The 17,453-nt window shown below is 48.8% G+C and overlaps 2 protein-coding genes across 11 annotated transcripts in view; one reads left to right on the top strand and one right to left on the bottom strand.

Moving 5' to 3' along the window:
* Positions 1 to 11,223, top strand: part of TDRP (testis development related protein) — a 62,456-nt gene extending 51,233 nt beyond the window's left edge. For both annotated transcript variants that reach the window (XM_049704313.1, XM_012537409.3), the window contains exon 4: positions 102 to 11,223. In XM_049704313.1, coding sequence (XP_049560270.1) covers positions 102 to 447 — 346 coding nt within the window. In that variant the 3' untranslated portion in view covers positions 448 to 11,223. The remainder of the gene's footprint in view (positions 1 to 101) is intronic.
* FBXO25 (F-box protein 25) overlaps positions 7 to 17,453 on the bottom strand; it is a 63,133-nt gene continuing 45,686 nt past the window's right edge. For 3 of the 9 annotated variants that reach the window (XM_033409284.2, XM_049704311.1, XM_033409283.2), the window contains one exon: positions 7,911 to 14,917. In XM_033409284.2, the coding sequence (XP_033265175.1) occupies positions 14,351 to 14,917 (567 nt within the window). In that variant the 3' untranslated portion in view covers positions 7,911 to 14,350. Of the gene's footprint in view, positions 2,321 to 7,910; positions 17,346 to 17,453 lie in introns of those variants that run through there. The other 6 variants (XM_033409287.2, XM_033409286.2, XR_004478050.2 and 3 more) reach the window with 5 other exon arrangements.

Here is a 17,453-nt window from a genome sequence, read left to right as displayed (position 1 = left end):
CAAGACTTTTTTAAAAAAGAACCTTTTATTTTATAAAATAAATACAACTTGAGGCTCTGAGATGATTGATCACCAACACTTAACTCTTTCGTCTCCTGTAGAACTAACTTACGATTAAAAGAAGACTTGAAGACGGAGAAGAAGTCTGGATTTTGGGACAATTTGGTTTTGAAACAGAGTACACAGTCTAAGAAACCAGATGAGATCGAAGGTTGGGAGCCACCAAAACTTATTCTTGAAGACGTGGCAGCCAACTCGGGCGACCCCATGAGTGACCGTCTGTCCGGGCCGGGCTGGGAAGAGGACGCCAGGGGCTCCACCAAGTACACCAGCCTGGCCGGTGCCGGGAACAGCTCGCGCTGGAGCCTCAGGTCAGCGGGGAAGCTGGTCAGCATCCGTCGGCAGAGCAGAGGCCACCTGACGGACGACTGGGAGGAGCTGGAGTGACGGCCCCACTCCTGCGAGTTCACAAACCAAGGTCTGCCTGATTTTGCACCTTTGTATCTCATTTCATTCAGATTCCTAGAGTTTGCTGTATCACAGTGTGTTTTTAGTAGAGTATCAAGTTTGGTCTTTCCCTGATGAAAACTGCAGAGAATCTGCCCTGTGCTGTTTTATTTGGACTCTCCTCTTCAAATGCTTACTTAGGAAATTCCTCAGTGGACACGAACAGGGACCGCACATCAACTGCCTTATGTGGAAACGTCCTCCTGTCGTCCACGTGTTGCTGAGACTGGAGACGTGAGGTTTGCTGCTGTCCGGGAGGAGCGCAGTGGTAATTTGCATTTTGCCACAAAACCGTCTTCCTGTGTCCTCGGTTGTAGTTCTTTGTTCCGTGTCTTGATCCCTTTCTCTGCATGTAGCACATACGTGTAGTCTATGACACAAGAATGTAGCAGCTGCACAGTTCTCTTCTGTTGCCAGAAACCTGCAATCCAGGTGTAAAATGAATCTTCCAAAGGTCATGTTACATTGTGTTAACTCTTCTTTTGTACTAAATTTTAAAATATGCAAGCAGAATAAACCCTGGAGAAGCAAAGGCTGTATCTGATCAGCATGAATGCACTGTCTGCAAACGCGTCTTCATCTCCAGCCTCCTGTACGCGCATTAGATGATGACAGTGGTTCTTACCTTGAGGTTTTATTTTTATTTCTCCTGAACTTTTAAATATTGATCTTATTTTCTTCTAAAACTTTGTTCTCGGTTTTTGATTGCAGATCAAAGAATGCTATATATAAAGCATGGATCAGTTTTAGTAACTTGACAGTTAATTTTGTTTGGAAAATAATAACTCGCTTGTTAAGAGTTAAAACTGTATGTAAAATGATGAAAGTGCCTCTCTTCTCTAACACCCAGGGTTTTGTTTTTCCAAATGAGAGACTGGCTGGTTTGGGCACGTCCCTGAGGCATCTCGTGTGTCTCCAGACTTGCTCTCTGCCTCCCTGATAGACTGGCCCCGTGGCCAGGTACCCGTGCACGTGTGTCCTCAGCAGGACAGCTCCGATCCACAGGAGTACGTGTCTATCTCAGGTCACGGTGGCTTCACAGAGAAGGTATTGGGGTTTTTTGGTTAAAAACAAAAACCTCCAGTTACACTGTGCATTCCTCTTTAAAAGCCACTGTCCTCAGTGTTCAGTTCTGTGCTGTTCGACGTAAAGGGGTGCCATTTAGCACTTCTGTGGACTCCGGGGGGTGACAGTGTGTGCCTGTCATCTGTCATTTCTCAGTCATCTGTCTACACTCTGTCATCTCCAGCCATCTATGTACAATGTATACCTGTCCTCTAACCATCTCTCTCGCTCTGTCTACGTAGCGTCCATCAGTCATCTATGTCCATCTTTTTCTAAGAGACAAGAAGTTTACTTCACTGAGCCTTGAAAGGGGGACATGTAAGTGGTGGTAAAATCCAGTTTGCGTTAGAACCTTGAAATGTTAATACTGGAACTGAAAACCGTGTTTCCTCGGGGAAACGGTTCAGTCCATAGACTGTAGTCCTTCTCCCTAAAGAGACGCTTGCTGTGGCTGCAGACGAGCTCCAGGCCGTCATTTACGCGAGGATTTTAAAGCAGGAGCTGCGGGCTTGTCTTGGGCTAATCCTGTGTTGAGGTGCAGGGAGGCAGACCTCGTGTCCAAGGCTCTAGGCAGGGAGCTCAGCGCGGTGGTGGGGACAGTGTCCTCACTGTGGGGAGCCTGTGCCCGTGTGCTGCGACGCTCAGTGCCCGTGACACACCCGTGGTGCACAGCTGGCAGAACAACTCTTCATACCATTGTTCCTCAAAACCAGACCGGGGTTGGAATATGCACATAAATCACACTTATCTACAAAGATAAACGTAAAAATGAATTTTTCTTCTGTTGTATCTGATTAAACAAAAATATTTGTGGGTTTTAATATAAATATTTATTGGTATGCTTTGGGGGAAAGGTATTTTTTCTTGATAGAATTTACCGAAGCATCTTTGTTTTGTTCACTGGCTGATGAGAAAAGAGGTTTGTTTGAATTCTGTAAAAACATAGCTTCTCTGTGTGAAGAGTGAAGTGTCTGCTCTTTCGACTGTCGTTTTTAACAGAAAAGTGATTGGCTTCAAAGAAGGTTGAATTCTTAATGCTGAGGTTTTTAAAAATAAAACATGCTTTATATACTCTGACTGTTAGTTTGCACGGTTACTGGAATCTGCTTCCGGTGACTCAGTCACTCAGAGTTGATGGTACCCGTCTCGACACCTTCAACCTCATTTAAGATGCCAACAAAATGTGTAGACTCATAAATAAACGACCAACTTCAACCTCAGCTGTCAGGATGTATCTTTTGTGTATCTGAATGGACGCTGTTTGGGAACAGCAGGCGCTGCGCCTGCCCTGCCCTGGGCCCTGCTTCCGATTTTACTGCAGTGACTCCACGAGTTAGAACCTGAAGCAAGCCCCCCCTCAGCACCCAGCTGACAGGAGGACGTTCTTTACTTAATCATCTTCATCTTGTAAAAAGGTTTCCATCTGTTTTTCTCAAACAGTGGCCTCTTCTGGAGAGAAACCCTGACCTCCCTTAGGGACTGGATGACCACGATGCCGTCTCAAGCCAGGTGACACGTCCGAGTCCCACCACCTTCCTTTCCCGTGGTGTGCGTGTTTCTGCCTTTCCCTCGCTGGTCTCCTGGCCTGTCCCTGCCCTCGTCCCCTCTTCCTCCCCCCCCCCCCACCTCACCCACTCCTGCTCCCGTCCTGCTCTACACCTGCTCTGGGGGCGTGTGGTTCCGCTGGTGGTTTCAGACCCTGAACCTCAGGTGCTCACTCACAGACATACGTCACCAGATATTTTCTGACTGTTGTCACAGGCCGGGGACTTTCTCTTCTTTCTCCCCATTTACTTCTAGCCATTTATATACTTTCTAGTTTTTATGGTTCTCAGTTGATATTTGAACAAAAGAAGGGCAGAACACTATTTAATAAGCTTTAAAGAAATGAATTGGCTAAAAATTTAACTTTGTGATAAAATAGTCCAAAGGGGGGTACAGACGGTGCTGAATGACTAACCAAGGGACCTGCTGCTGCCACTGCTTTCTTTTGGCAGAAGAGCGGTTCTGGGTGATGGATGCGGGGCAGGAACGCCCTCCGAGGGGGTTTCCCAGCGCCTGTGCCCTGAGGACAGGCACCGTCACTTCCTAGTAGTTGCCGCTTCACCACAAGGGTCTGATGGGGCTGTGACCCACACGTGATGCTGTCGTGGTGAGTGCGTGTCCTCACGGCTGTGTTCTGTAGTTTGTAATCGTGGATACAGGACCTAGCCTGGTCCAGAACTGTCTGCAGGGCACCTCCTGGGTCGCAGGGTCCCTTGGGGCTCCTGGGGCAGGGGGGTGGGGTAGGGTGGTGGATGGCCACATCCTGTCCCAGCCTGGTCCACTCGGTGCTGGCCAGCTGTTAACGTTCAGCCAGCTGAATGCACCTGTTTTCAGAAAAAGCGCTACTTTGTAACCTAAATGGCTTTCGATTCATGTTGTGCAGAGTCACGTTGCAATGAAAAATTACTAATCTTCACTAATAGCAGAACAAAGTGATGAACTATTGATAGATTTTGCCCACTGTTGAAAAATGTAAAATTTCTACTGAAAGAAGCCGTCTCAGGATTTGGAAAATATTTGAGCTGTGTCCTTTAGTAACAGGGTGATGAACGCAAAGGTGACCCCCAGGGTGTGAGGTGTCACATGGGTCTAGAAGGAAAGCCCCGCATAGCTGGGTAGCACCCCGGATTTGGTGCCCCTGATGAGGTCATCGTGTTACCCTGGAAACAGTGGCCCAGCACCCGACTTTCCTCAAACCCACGGGGAGAATGACGTGGCAGACGAGACCTTTTAACGGTTGCATTCGGATGAGGGATTGCAGGTGACTTTCACCTCTGTGTTTTTCACGCCTTCTGGGGTATTTTGAAAACTCAGTTAGACAAGCGTACAGACCGCATTAACAAGCAAACCAGCTCCGCTCTGGGTTTTTCTAACCATGTCGTCTCCCCACTGTGTTCGCACAAGGACAGGTCAGGGCACTGCGGCTGGGCCTGAGGTCGTGGGAAGGTGAGGTGTGGCCGGGCCAGCCCTGCAGGGGGCCCTGACCCGCTCGGTAGTGAAGCCATGGGGGTAATAAACCGAAAATTGGCTTCTTCCCTGTGAGGAAGAGGCCGTCTTTTCTGACCGAGTGTCTGTGTTCCAGTTCCCAAGTGGCGACTCTAGCCTTCATGTAGAAATTCTGAATTTAGAAATGGTGGCTTTAAACAGAACAGCAAGGGAGAGATGACACGTGGCTGTGGCGTGTGCATCTGCCTCGCGGGGGGAGGGCGGTGAGGAGACCTCAGACTCTGGCGTCGGGCGAGGGTCTCAGGCGCCGTCCACTCCACTCCCTGGTGCCGCCCGGCCTCCTGCGGGGCACCTGGTCCATCGGGGCTCCCAGAGGCGGTGCCGCTGCGCCCGTTTCCCAGATGATCAGAGTGAGGCTCCGAGGGTGTTTGTGCCCAGGCACTCGCTGGACCAGGAGCTGAGATCCAGGTGGGGAAGCCGGAGGCACCTGCTGTTCTGAGGGGTCTGACGTGTCCCCAGCACTGGTTGGGGGTGCAGGGCCTGGTTTCAGACTCACAGGGATGGGGTCTAAATGCTGGCTTAGACCTCGGGAGGCCACACAGTTTGTCCCTCGTCGCAGAAGGCGTGGCTGGACAGGGTGTGGCTGGCATGGAATGCGGTGGTGAGGGCCAGGCGAGGCTGTGGGGCGTCTGGGCAGGTGTCCCCACCTGGCGGTCCCTCCTGGACGGGTGGAGCCCCCTGCCCGTATGCACCGGGCAAACGTTTTCATGAAGCGGACGGAGCATGGGATTCAGTGGGGTGAGGAGGCCGTGTAGCTGGTGGATGGGAAGCTGAGAGGCTGGCAGAGTTTGGGAGACGTTCCTGGGGCAGCAGGGGTGCCAGGGCCTCGGAGCGGGAGGTTACTCCAGATCTGCAGGCTCTGCGAGGCTGGTTCAAGGAAAGGGGCTCCTCCTGGACTAAGCTTTTCGCACCTGTCAGCCACCCAGGGTCCCGATGGTGAGGAAGCCAGTGCCCAGCTTCCGTGCATTCACAGCTCATCCAGGAGAAGAACCATCCCCAGTGAAACAGTCATTCTCCTTTTAACAACAGGAAAGGCCACGCTCGGCTGTGAACAAGAGTCCCCACACCTCGGTCACTCTGTGGGTCCTGAGGAATTGGGGGCCCCCGGGTCTCAGTGTGTGTGGGAGTGTTAAGAGTTGTGCTTTTTCTGTACAGCGTGTGCCACTCCTGAGCCCGGTAGCAGCAGGCATGTGCAAGGGAGGCCAGATTACACCTAAACCTCTAAGTGGTGGTTATTTTTCATAATTAACCCGTCACATTTCAATTTGGAAGTGACAGGCATTTCAGTTTTTAAAAACTGTATTATGGAAAATATCTATGCAAAGGTAAGAACGGTGCAGTGGGCAACTCAGCCACTGAGATTCCACAGTTGCTGAACGTGTCATATTTGCTTCACGTGTGTGTTTTACCTGATAAACGATTTCAAGGCTGAGATATATATTCACCACTTAAAAGTAAATTACAGACATCGTGACGTTTCGCTCCTGAATGCGTACAGCATGCATTTCTAAAAACGAAGCTATTCCCCCAGCATAACTAACTACTACGTCAATGGCACACCTCAGAAAATTAACCATTCCCTAACATCATCTGATACCCATAGATACAGTCAGTCAGGTTTTCCCGATTGTCTGGAAAATGTCTTTTTAGCTGCTTTTGATTTCGTCCTCAAGACCACGGCATGGTGTGTGCATTGTGCCTGGCCTGCTGCAGGGGCTCAGCCGATACTCAGGTAGGTGTGAAATGTGGGCATGGGGATGACAGGTTCCCTCCCGCCTCGCCTGCCTGCAGTTGCCTCTCTCCGCCTGCAGGAATGTGTGTCTGGGGACTTGCTTCTGTACAAATCCACCGCTTTGTGCTGGGTTCTGATACTCAAGAGTCCTTTCTCTGGGTATCGGCCAAGTTTCTGATTCTGTCCCAGGCCTCTGTCGTCTGTCTTCTGGTCGCCAGTCTCCCTCCAGGGTCTTTGGCCTCAGTGAAGTGGTGGATAAGTTTATATAATTAGAAGTTAATGTCTCAGCATGACTTTTCAGAATTGCAGAATTTAGTGATAAAGGCAGGGTAGAATTTTAGCTTTCAAGAGAGTTGAATAAATCTGGAAGGGGGTGGTGATGGGAAAAATATCATTTGCTTTGAGTTTTCTTTCTGAGAAGTATTTTTTTCTTTAGAGGCTAGGGTTTCAAAATTCTCTTCTCCCTAGAAACTTAGAACTGGCTCAGTAAGCTAGCAGGAGGATGCCAAGAATTTTTGTTCTGTAAGAAATCTCCAAAGCTCAACATGCAGAAGCACCTGGAAGACCAGTTTCCCTTGGGAACCAGTGAGCAGGACCCAGATGAGGGCATTGCTCTCCCCCAGGAGATACGCAGCTCTATTCTAGTACTTCGCTGTTTCTCTCACTTTATAATTTTGGGTGCTTACAGATCTTCAAAAGGCAATGTGAGATAAAATACTGGAAAGATATCAAAATGTAAGTAATTACCTCGAAGTAGAATTATGGGTAGCATTTTCTTTTTTTTTTGTATATTGGCTTTTTAACAAAACTTTTTACAGTGAATATACATTACTTTTGTGATAAAAAAACAGGGCGACAAATGTTGTTGAAAAAGTAACACCTCAGTTTTTAAATGGAAAATAGCAAACATATCCAAAAGAAGAAACAAAATTATATAAATCATGGGCTGGCACACTACAGCCTGGTGGACAACTGTGGCCGTCCCCCTGTACTTACTTATATGGCATACAAGTTAAGAATGTTTACATTTTCAAATGGTAGAACAACTTAAAAGAATAATATACTGTGACACATGAAATCCCAGAGTTTAATTGGAACACTCGCTATCAATGTCCCCCACGCAGTTGAAGTCTGAGTTACGTATAGATTGTCTATGGCTGCAAGAGAGAATGTGGGCCCTGAAAAGCCAAAAATATTTAACACCTGCCTCCTCACAGAAAATCTGCTGAACCCTGGTGAAAACTCCTTCATGTACACATCCTTCCCCTCTACAGTTTTCAGCTCCTGGCCAGTCTTGTTTTATCTTTAGTCACCCCCTAGCCTCAACCAAGAGAATTAACTATGTTAAAGTAAATCCCATAATCCTGTAATTTCATCATCTTCATGTTGTTTAAATTAAAAAGTTGAGAATTTACCAAGAAGATGTAATAATCATAAACATACATGAACAAACATTAGAGCTTCTAAACATATGAAGCAAACACTGAGGAAAGAAGAGCCAGCTCTATATTATAGTAGGAGATCCCAATACCCCACTTCAAGAAGAGACAATATCCACCATTAGATCAATCAATTTAATACACGTTATTATACACAGAACAAAGGAAAAACATGATCATTTCAATTGATGCAGAAAAAGCAGTTGACAAAATTCAACACCCTTTCACGATGGAAATACTCAACTAATTCTGAATAGAAGGAAACTGCCCCAACATTATACAGCCATATAAAAAGTCCCAGCTGACACCCTCTCAATGCTGAAAGACTGAAAGCTTTTCCTCTAAGATCAGGAACAAGACAAAATGCCCACTCTCACTACTTCTGTTCCACACAGATTGGAAGTCTGCACCAGACAGAGCCATCTGGGCAAGAAAAAGAAATAAAGCATCCAAATTGGAAAGGAAGTATTAAAATTTTCTGTTTGCAGGTGGCATGATCTTACATGTAGAAAATCCTAAAGACAACAAAAAAATCAACATACAAACATCAGTTGCATTTCTATACAATAACAATGAAAAATCCAAAGAGGAAATTAAGAAAATTTCATTTTTTAATGGCAACAAAAAGAATAAAACACTTAGGAATGAACTGAGTGAAAAAGGCTGAAAGAAAAAGACACAAATAAATGGAAGCCATCCCATGTTCATGGATTGGAAAACTTCCACCCAAAGCAATCTATAGAGTCAATACAATCCCCACCCAAGTCATAATGGCATATTTGGTCAAATGATTTTCAACAAGGGCGCCAAAACCATTCAGTAGGGAAAGGACAGTCAACACACGTTGCTGGGAAAACCACATATCCACATGCAAACGAATGAAGTTGGATCCTTACCTTATTATGCTATGTGCAAAAATTAAAACTATAAAACTCTTAGAAGAAAACATAGGGAGACATAGGGAGAAAGCTTCATGACACTGGATTTGGCAATGAAATCCTGGATATGACAAAATGTGCAGGCACCAAAAAAAAGAATAGAGAAATCGGACATCAAAATTTAAAACCTCTGTGCGTCCAAGGACACAGTCAACAGAGTGAAAAGGCAACCTAGGGAATCGGAGAGAACATTTTCAAGTTGTCTAGCTGATAAGGACTTAGTGTCCAGAGTTGTAGTAGTTCTTTCTATATTCAACAACAAAGCCACATACAACTCAATTAAAAAGAGGGCAAAGGACCTGAATAGACATTTCCCCAAGAAAGACATATAAACAGCCAACAAGCACAGGAGAAGATGCTCAACATCACTTCTCATCAGGGAAATGAAAATCAAAGCCATAATGAGATATCACCTCCCAACCATGTGGACAACTACTATAAAAAACAAACAAAACAAGCCCAACCTCACAAGATAACAAGTGTTGGTGAGGATGCAGAGAAACTGGAGCCCCTGGGCACTGTTAGAGGCTGCACCATTGTACACTCCCACCATGGAAAATAGTATGGTGGTTCCTCAAAATATTAACTATATAATTAGCACATGATCCAGCAATTCCACTTCTGGGTATACATTCAAAAGGAAACGAAACCTTTATCTAGAAGAGAGATTTGTACATCATGTTCACAGCAGCCCAAAGGTGGAAGCAACCCAAGTGCCCATCAACAGACAGAGAAACAGAATGTGGTCCAACCACACAATGGAACACTACTCAGCTCACAAGTGAAGGAAATCCTGAGCGATGCTACAACACGGATGAAAAGACAACCACTTTATGATTCCAGTTACATGGTGTGTCTACAGCAGTCAGATCCATAGAGACAAAGTGGATGGTGGGGGCCAGAGGCTGGTGGGTGGGGAAGGGGAATTAGTGTTTAATGGGGACAATTTCTGTTTGCAGAGATAAAAAGTGTTCTGCAGATGATGGTGGTGGTGTTTGCACAACAATGTGAATGTACCTAATGCCACTGGACTGTACACTGAAACATGGTTAAGATGGCAAATTTTATGTGTATTTCACTGCAATTAAAATTTTTTAATGACATTTGAATTTTCTATGTAGATTAAATAGTAAAAAGCTACTTGCATTCGTCTGTGCAAATTTCTCAAATGACTGTCAAAGAAGAGTGAAAATTTTATCCAAATAATAAAAACAACATAGTTGAGGTGTCTCTCCTGTCTGACACAGAAGAACAAACACGGTGTGTGGAGAATCTCGCCATCCTGAGCGAGAGACACGTGAAAAGCCCTCTCGCATCCTCAGGTGGCTGTGCTCTGAGCACCTCTGTTCTCCATGTGGGCCTGAGTCGGTGCTGGGGGCGGGGAGGGCAGCAGAACCCCCAGGAATACGCCTGAGAGATGCATGTGCCAATGACACCCAGAAGGTGCTGGCGAGGGGGCACTGCAGTCACACCTGTGCGGTGGGAAGGAGCAGGCCACACCAGCCATGGCAGGGGTCGGGAAGGTGCACGTGGCACATCCCTGCTGGGATTCTGGGGGGCGCCCAGGGGACACTGTTCTCCAAAAGTGAGGGTCTGCTTCCTCTGCAAAAAGGGACAGAAAGCAGAGCTCATCTGGAGTGAGGTCAGAAGACGCGACCACACCCAGATAGGAGCAGGGGGGTGCGAGCTGAGAAGCAAGTGGATGTCGGGCCTTTCAGCCGAGCAGGTGTCGGCAGCAGGAAATCACTGGGTCCCTCAGGGTTTCCCCTCCCAGGTTTGCAGATCCTTGGGTATCTCACCGGGTGGGGGTGATGCTGCATTTGGTAGGGAATACAGGAAACGGAGAAGAGTGAAGCATATGCATTTTCTCACACCGTTAATGAAAGAAAGAAATGTCATAAGCCAAGACAGCTTCTGCCTTTTCATCTATGGTTTTCAGCACACTTCCTTCTGTAACTATGGAGGAAAGCAGCAGATGAAGTTTACAGCCCGTTTATTGCTAGGTTAGGGCCCATGATGAAGAAAATGAGCTCTAACCAAGATACGTCTCAGCTATCCCGTTAAAGGCAAAGGATTTTCCAAAAGGGAGGATGTCACTAAACTGAAAACAGACGCTTCTCCTCAGTAACTTCAGTTTCCAAGGAATTATCCTAATGCTTAAAGGAGGACACACACCAATTCTTCACAAACCCTTCCCAGAAAATGGGAGGGAACGCTCCCAAGGCAAGCCCCTTCTAGGAGGCTGTTTTCACCCTGATACCAAAACCAGACAAAGACTCACCAGAAAAGCACAGCTAATCTCTCTTGTGAAAATGCTCAGTAAAACCAGCAAACTAAACCCACCAAATGTGTATGGAAACCACATGGGACGTGGGCCTGAAAATGCAAGGTTGGTTCAACACACAAAAGTCAACACACGACCACCACTGTAGATGTAGAAAGAGCACTCGAAAAAATCTAACATCCTTTCATGATTAAAAAAAAAAACAAACACGTCAACAAAGCGAGGCTGGATGGGAGCACCTCACCCTGATCCAGGCGTCCACAGAGAGGCCCAGCATGCACCACACCCACAGGCGAAGGGCAGGGAGCCTCCCAGGAACATGCTAGGATGTGTGTGCACTGCCATCCACGTGCATGGGGGTCTGGCCGGAAAGCTGGGAAGGAGAGGAGAGAGGGAAGGAGGGAGGGAAGAAAGAAGGAAAGGTGAAAAGCCACCTCTATTTGCAGAGGACACGATGTATATCCACGTCCTAAGGAATCTACAAAAAATACCGCTAGGTTTAATTAGCGATTTCAGCAAAGTTACAGGATACAAAATCAGTATACAAACACCTTACATGAGCATTTTGTTTGATTCTGTATGTTTGTTAGAATCTGTACGATTCTAAAAGCAGCATTTACAGCAGAAATAACATCAAATCCTTCAATACTGTCCCTAAAGGAGACATGGTTCTCCATGGACAGCCCTGAGCAAACGCACAACAGATGCCATGAAACTCCCAGACTAGCACCTGGACCTGCTGCAGAACCTAATGTGGCTCCTCCTGGCCCATGAGTCACAACCCGGGTGAGAAAATGTACCTCAAGGCAAAGGAAGACGCCACAGACTTCCAGATGCCACTTCCGGAGGGTGGCAGTTCCCGCAGGGGCGGCTTTGGGCCCACTCCTGGCCGTGCTGAGAGGGTAGAGGGCGTGCAGATGACACATCGTGGGGAGCGACACCGTGCAGCCCGAGTCTGGTGAGCCCTCTGATGGAGCCACACTCAGAAATGACACATGAACCTGCAGCTCAGGACGATCCCTCCCTTCCTGTTCACGTCATCTGATCTTCCGTAAATGAGTGATCAGGACCCAGGAACTGTGTGCCTGGAACTCTCTGCCTGCCCCCAAATGTATCCTGCTCACGCCCCCTCCCAGTGCTGCGGGCTCAGGCACACCTGCTATAGGTTTTGCCAATGCCTGTGTGCGGTTTTGGGTCCAAGCACATCTGCTGCCTCTGGAAACGGGCTAATTAATAGGGGGAACAGCTGGACTCTTCTCCCAAGACTTTTAATGTTATCTGGGGAAAAAACTCACTTCAAGAGGTTAACGTCCTCCTAAGAAGAAACTTATACAAAAAAGACTAACACCCCAAAAGTAAAACAGGCAAAGAACACAATTAGGTAATTTGCCAAAGCAAAACAAAATACAGGGCTTCCCTAGTGGCGCAGTGGTTAAGAATCCGCCTGCCAACGCAGGGGGCACGGGTTCGAGCTCTGGTCTGGGAAGATCCCACATTCCGCAGAGCAGCTAAGCCCATGTGCCACAACTACAGAGCCTGCGTGCTGCAAACACTGAAGCCTACGTGCCTAGAGCCCGTGCTCTGCAACGAGAAGCCACCAGAATGAGAAGCACGTGCACCACAACGAAGAGTAGCCCCCGCTCGCCTCAACTAGAGAAAGCCCGCGCACAACAACGAAGACCCAGCTCAGACAAAAATAAATAAATTTATATGTTAAAAAAATACAGAAACTCGCCAATAAGCTTTCAGAAGACATGTCCTACCTCACAGCCTCTTCACATCCATCTTCGGGGGAGAAAGATGCCGCCTTCCATCCTCGCCAGTGCTCCGGAAACATCCTTACAAACAACTGACTCGTTTCCCTGGTTCTGCTTCTCGTTTATCGTAAGGAGATCATGAGATGCACACAGGTGCACACGTGGTGATGCTGATCACAAAGTGATCTGTTCCAGCTGTGTGGTACCAGGTCGCCAGTAAAAACCATATTTTCACACACACTTTTGAAAAAAAGGCTGGTTATAAAATGAAAACAGTATATATGATGTTTACGGTTTTATGAAAAGCTTTCACCCAATACACACAGAGGGAAACTATCATTTGACAATTAAGCATAGTCTTGGCTGTGTCAGTTCAGCACAGAATGTAGTGAAAATACACTCTTTATTTACAAATATGCAAAACAGCAAATTTCCATGTGCTAAGAAGGAAGTAGAAATGACTTTGCTTGGGTCCTTGACCCTGTTCAGTCTCCCCTACACCTGCCGGGGCCATTCCTGCATTCCTTCTGGCAAGCACAGCTATCTCTGGGTGGCAGGGTTATATGCAAGTTTTATTCTTTTATAAACCTTTATTTTCAAAATTTTCTAAAACGTACATGCAATACTTTGAAAATAAAACAATCTTTGAAAGGTTTCAATAAATGATATCAAAATCATTGATACTACTTCCTTCAGTAAGATGCAAAACTGATGAAGTTAAAATCGGCAGATAAACATGATTTATTACTTTGCCTGCAAAAGGGGATTCAGAGCAGTACAGTGCAGGTCACACTGGGCTGGCCCCCAGGTCAGGGCCCCTGCCTGCCAGCATCGGGCCATGAGCCCAGGATCACAGCCCCAGACGCACGCCTTTGTGGGTCTCGGATGTCTGCACAATTCACAACCCAACGCTGAGCACCCAGAAGACATGCACATACTTCCCTGGGTTCCTTCTGTATCCAAGAGGATTCATATGGACACGACCAATACAGTTAAAATACATCTCAAGAAAAATAAATATTCTGCACAATGTCCTTACAAGGATCAATGATCTATCCCCGCCCCCGATCACTACAAAATCAGGAAACTATCATTTGACAATTAAGAAGTGTATGCTTGGCTGTTAGTGTCAGTTCAGCACAGGATGCCGTGCTGAAAATACAGACTCTTTCTGAACCACATTCACAAACATGCAAAGTTGCACATTTTAATGCGCTTAGAAGAAAAGCATTTTTTAAAGAAGGAAGTAGAAATGATTTTCCTTGGGCTCCCTGGCCCCACTTCACGGGTGGAAACAACAGATGCTCCCGCCCGCAGGTGCCAGGGCACTTTTCCACGTCCCTCCACGCCCTCCAGCCTGGGCACCAGGTCACGGCTCGGTCACGGAGGACGCGTCCTACCACGCTGCCCAGGCCACGGCGCGGTGGGGCCCTTAGAACTTGAAGAGGTCGATGAAGTGCTGCGGGGACACGGGCGTGAAGCAGCTGTCAGGGTCAGCAGCCGTGCAGGGGTGGCCCGAGTCCTGCGGGAGGAGTGGGTCGTTACCACACAGGGCGTGTTTCTGGAGGGAACGCAGCTCAGAAGTCGCCAGCTGCTTGTTTAAACGCGCCCCGGACCCCACCACAAAGGTGCGTGGACAGCAAGCGATGATAACTACGAAAATGAAGGCAGCCACATGGCTCCCCGGGGTAGAGACTTCCCGAAGGAATTCCTGCTCCAGTGGATGGGGAGACGGGCTCTCCTGAGTTAGGGCCCCAGAGGGAGCCCTGGGCTCTGCGCCCCCGTCCTGGCCGCGCTCCTCCCCTCCCGCCGTGGGTCAGGGTCCACCCCGGGACCTGCTCTCGGCACCACCCACCCCACTCACCAGAGGGCCCAGCACTGCGTCCCGCAGCAGAAACGGGGCTCAGGTCAGGAGACAGAGCAGCCTCAGGACTGGGGGCCAGTAAGGCCGGGGACCCGGCGGCCAAGTCTACACCCTCCCTCTGGTCTACAGGGCAGCTCATGGGACCCCCAGTCGTGGCGAAGCAAGCAGGCCAGTCGCACATCAGCAGAGGGTGCGGCCTGAGGGGCACCAGCCTCCTGGGGACGCGCGCAGACGCGGGCAGAGCAGGAGGTACCTCGAGTAATAAAGCAAGGCGGCAGTCCTTGGAGACGGCGGAGAAAGGGTCAGGAAGGAGTGCAGAGAAGGGAGGAAAAAAGGGAAAACAGGGTTATTAGGAAGAGCCAGACCGTACTTAGCATTTAGGCTGGATGTGTATTATTTACGCAAATGGCTAAAATCATCGGGCAGCTGAATCAGGCACCGTCCAGCACCTGAAGGGCCACCGCCACAGTTTCCACTTCCTCGAGTCTCGGACTGACAACTGATGAGGCTGCAGAGCTACATAACCGTCGGAACTGTTCACTGAAAGTGCACAGAGCGACACTGACACATACGGTTTACACTGCAAATATTTATGGCAGGTTTCTCGGAAGCTCCCTCATTCCCTCTTTGCTGTCTGAGAGTCAACTCCGTGGAATTCAGAGCACGAACCAGACTCCACGCAAGCCCAGGCACCCCAGAGCCTGGATCCCGCGTGGACCCCTGCGCATCCACGGTTTTCAGCTCGAGGTCAGCACCAACCTGCCGCTCTCGCCTCTTGCCGGCCCGGCCACCTGGCCCGCTTCCCCACCCTCGCTGGAGATGGGGGCTGGCCATCAGTGCGGGCTGGGGCCAGCAGCCTCCCTGCTCCGGCCACAGACCCACGGTGTGGACCTGGCAGTGGACACGCCGAGACAAAAAAGGACACGGGGTCCTGATTCCCAGCCTTTAACTGGACTCATTCTGTCTGGCTTCCAACTCACCCAACCCCCAGTGTTGACCGAAGTTCAATGAAGTCGAGAAACTCAGCTGGAGGACGGTCAGGCGGAAGGAACACAGTGGTCTCGCGTCACTACTCAGCAACCCGGGAGGGCCGGCCCACAGAAGCCAGACAGACCCCGAGCCGGCACCTGCGCTCGCCTGAGTGACTCGGCTCAGTGACTCCAAGACCGTGGTGCACAGTTCTTAAGCCCAGTATTTCCCCTTCTTTCACTTTGGAGGAGTTCCCACAAAGGCAGGTAGAAAACTAACCCCCAGACTCCAGAGAGTGAAGCCAGAACAGACAGGACGGCTGGGGCAGCTGAGAGGTCAGAGCCCAGGCCCACGTGGGCGGAAGAGGATGAGTCTGGCAGTGTGCGGGAGCCGCACCATGGCGGGTCCCCACCAGCACCCGGCGGCACCTGATGGTGTCACGCTGCTGTCTCTCCATCAGCAGAAAGTGCTGGCGAAGGTGAGTCAAAGCGCAGGGGCCACTTCTGAGCACCAGCCCCGCGCAGGGCAGGGCACTGCTTAACCTTCACGACTCCACGCAGCAGGTCTGCCCCAACAGGAGGCTCCATGAGGCTGGGAACTAGGGTGAGGCCACGGGATGGTGTGGGATGAGGGGGTGGGGGAGAGAGTCCGGTCAGCTGGGGCAACGCAGGGGACCTTCCTCGGGAGCTGACACTGCAAGCAGTTTCCACCAGAAATTCCAGAGACTCGTCTTTTTTTTTTTTTTTTTTAAATTTCCACCCACAGATTCAGAATAAAGTTGGAATGGCCTCTAGGAGAAAAAGCTACAGTGTGACCCCAGGGGTGGACCAAACCAGGCCCTGAGGCCTGAGGCTGCATGGACATCGAAGTGCTCAGCTTTCAAGGCAAGACTGAACATTTCAGAGCCAAAAGACCAGCAGGAGACACTTGTTCTGAATTTTCATAAACAAAAGAATCCACAGGCCAATTCTTCTGGAAACCTAAAAAATCACATCTCAGTTTTAAAAAATCCAGAACTTCCGTGCTTCTCGATGCCTCAGCAGCACATTCTTACACCAACAGCAGGGAGACTAAGGAGGGTGCTTCTCTGTTCACTACTTCAGAGACAGGGCTCCCACACTCTCCACACTCTGCAACGGCATTCTTAGAGAAACGCCCATCACATCCGCCCCAGGAAGAAACACCACTGCTCCCAGTCTCTCTCTGGAATAAAGTGATCTGCTCAGAACAGAAAACCCTGGGGAGGAGCGTCAGTTCAGAGCAGCAACCAGACGGTCTCGTCTGCTCTGACTCAGCCGTGAAGACGCCTCCTCACGTGTTTTCCACGGGCACCTGCCCGGGTATGCGTTTCTATCCCTGTGATTGGGACCAAGGGCGCACAATAAGGGCTCCGCTCCATGTACTGTAATCCCACTGACTGATTCGCCTGCGTCCCCGCGCAACGCAGCCGGCACACCGGAGAGAATGAGCGTGAGGTGCCCCTGCCCCAGAGGAACAAGGTTCCACAGAACAGCCACTGCAGCCATGTAACACATTTCTTCTTTTTAATTGTGTGGGAAAAGCCACACTAGAATACAAAACAACCAATTACCAATGACGTGACCTCCTGTTGGTCATGAGTGGGGACAGCAGGACCTGCTCGCCTGCAGCCCAGGAGGTAAAGCTCTGTTGACACAGGGACTCTCACCCCACAACCACGGATTATAGTTAAAAAAGAGCCACATTACCACGGATATAATCTGAAATGAAAACAATTTAAAGTAGTAATTTCTCTTCCAACAGTTTAGAGTCTGCCATGTAATCCATGCAACAAATTACAGATAAATGAAGAGCAAAAGAAATACACC

This window comes from Orcinus orca, chromosome 21, assembly GCF_937001465.1.
Source record: "Orcinus orca chromosome 21, mOrcOrc1.1, whole genome shotgun sequence".
Lineage (NCBI taxonomy): Eukaryota > Metazoa > Chordata > Mammalia > Artiodactyla > Delphinidae > Orcinus > Orcinus orca.
The sequence above is the reverse complement of the archived record's forward strand: the minus strand, read 5'-3'. Positions and strand labels throughout refer to the sequence as shown.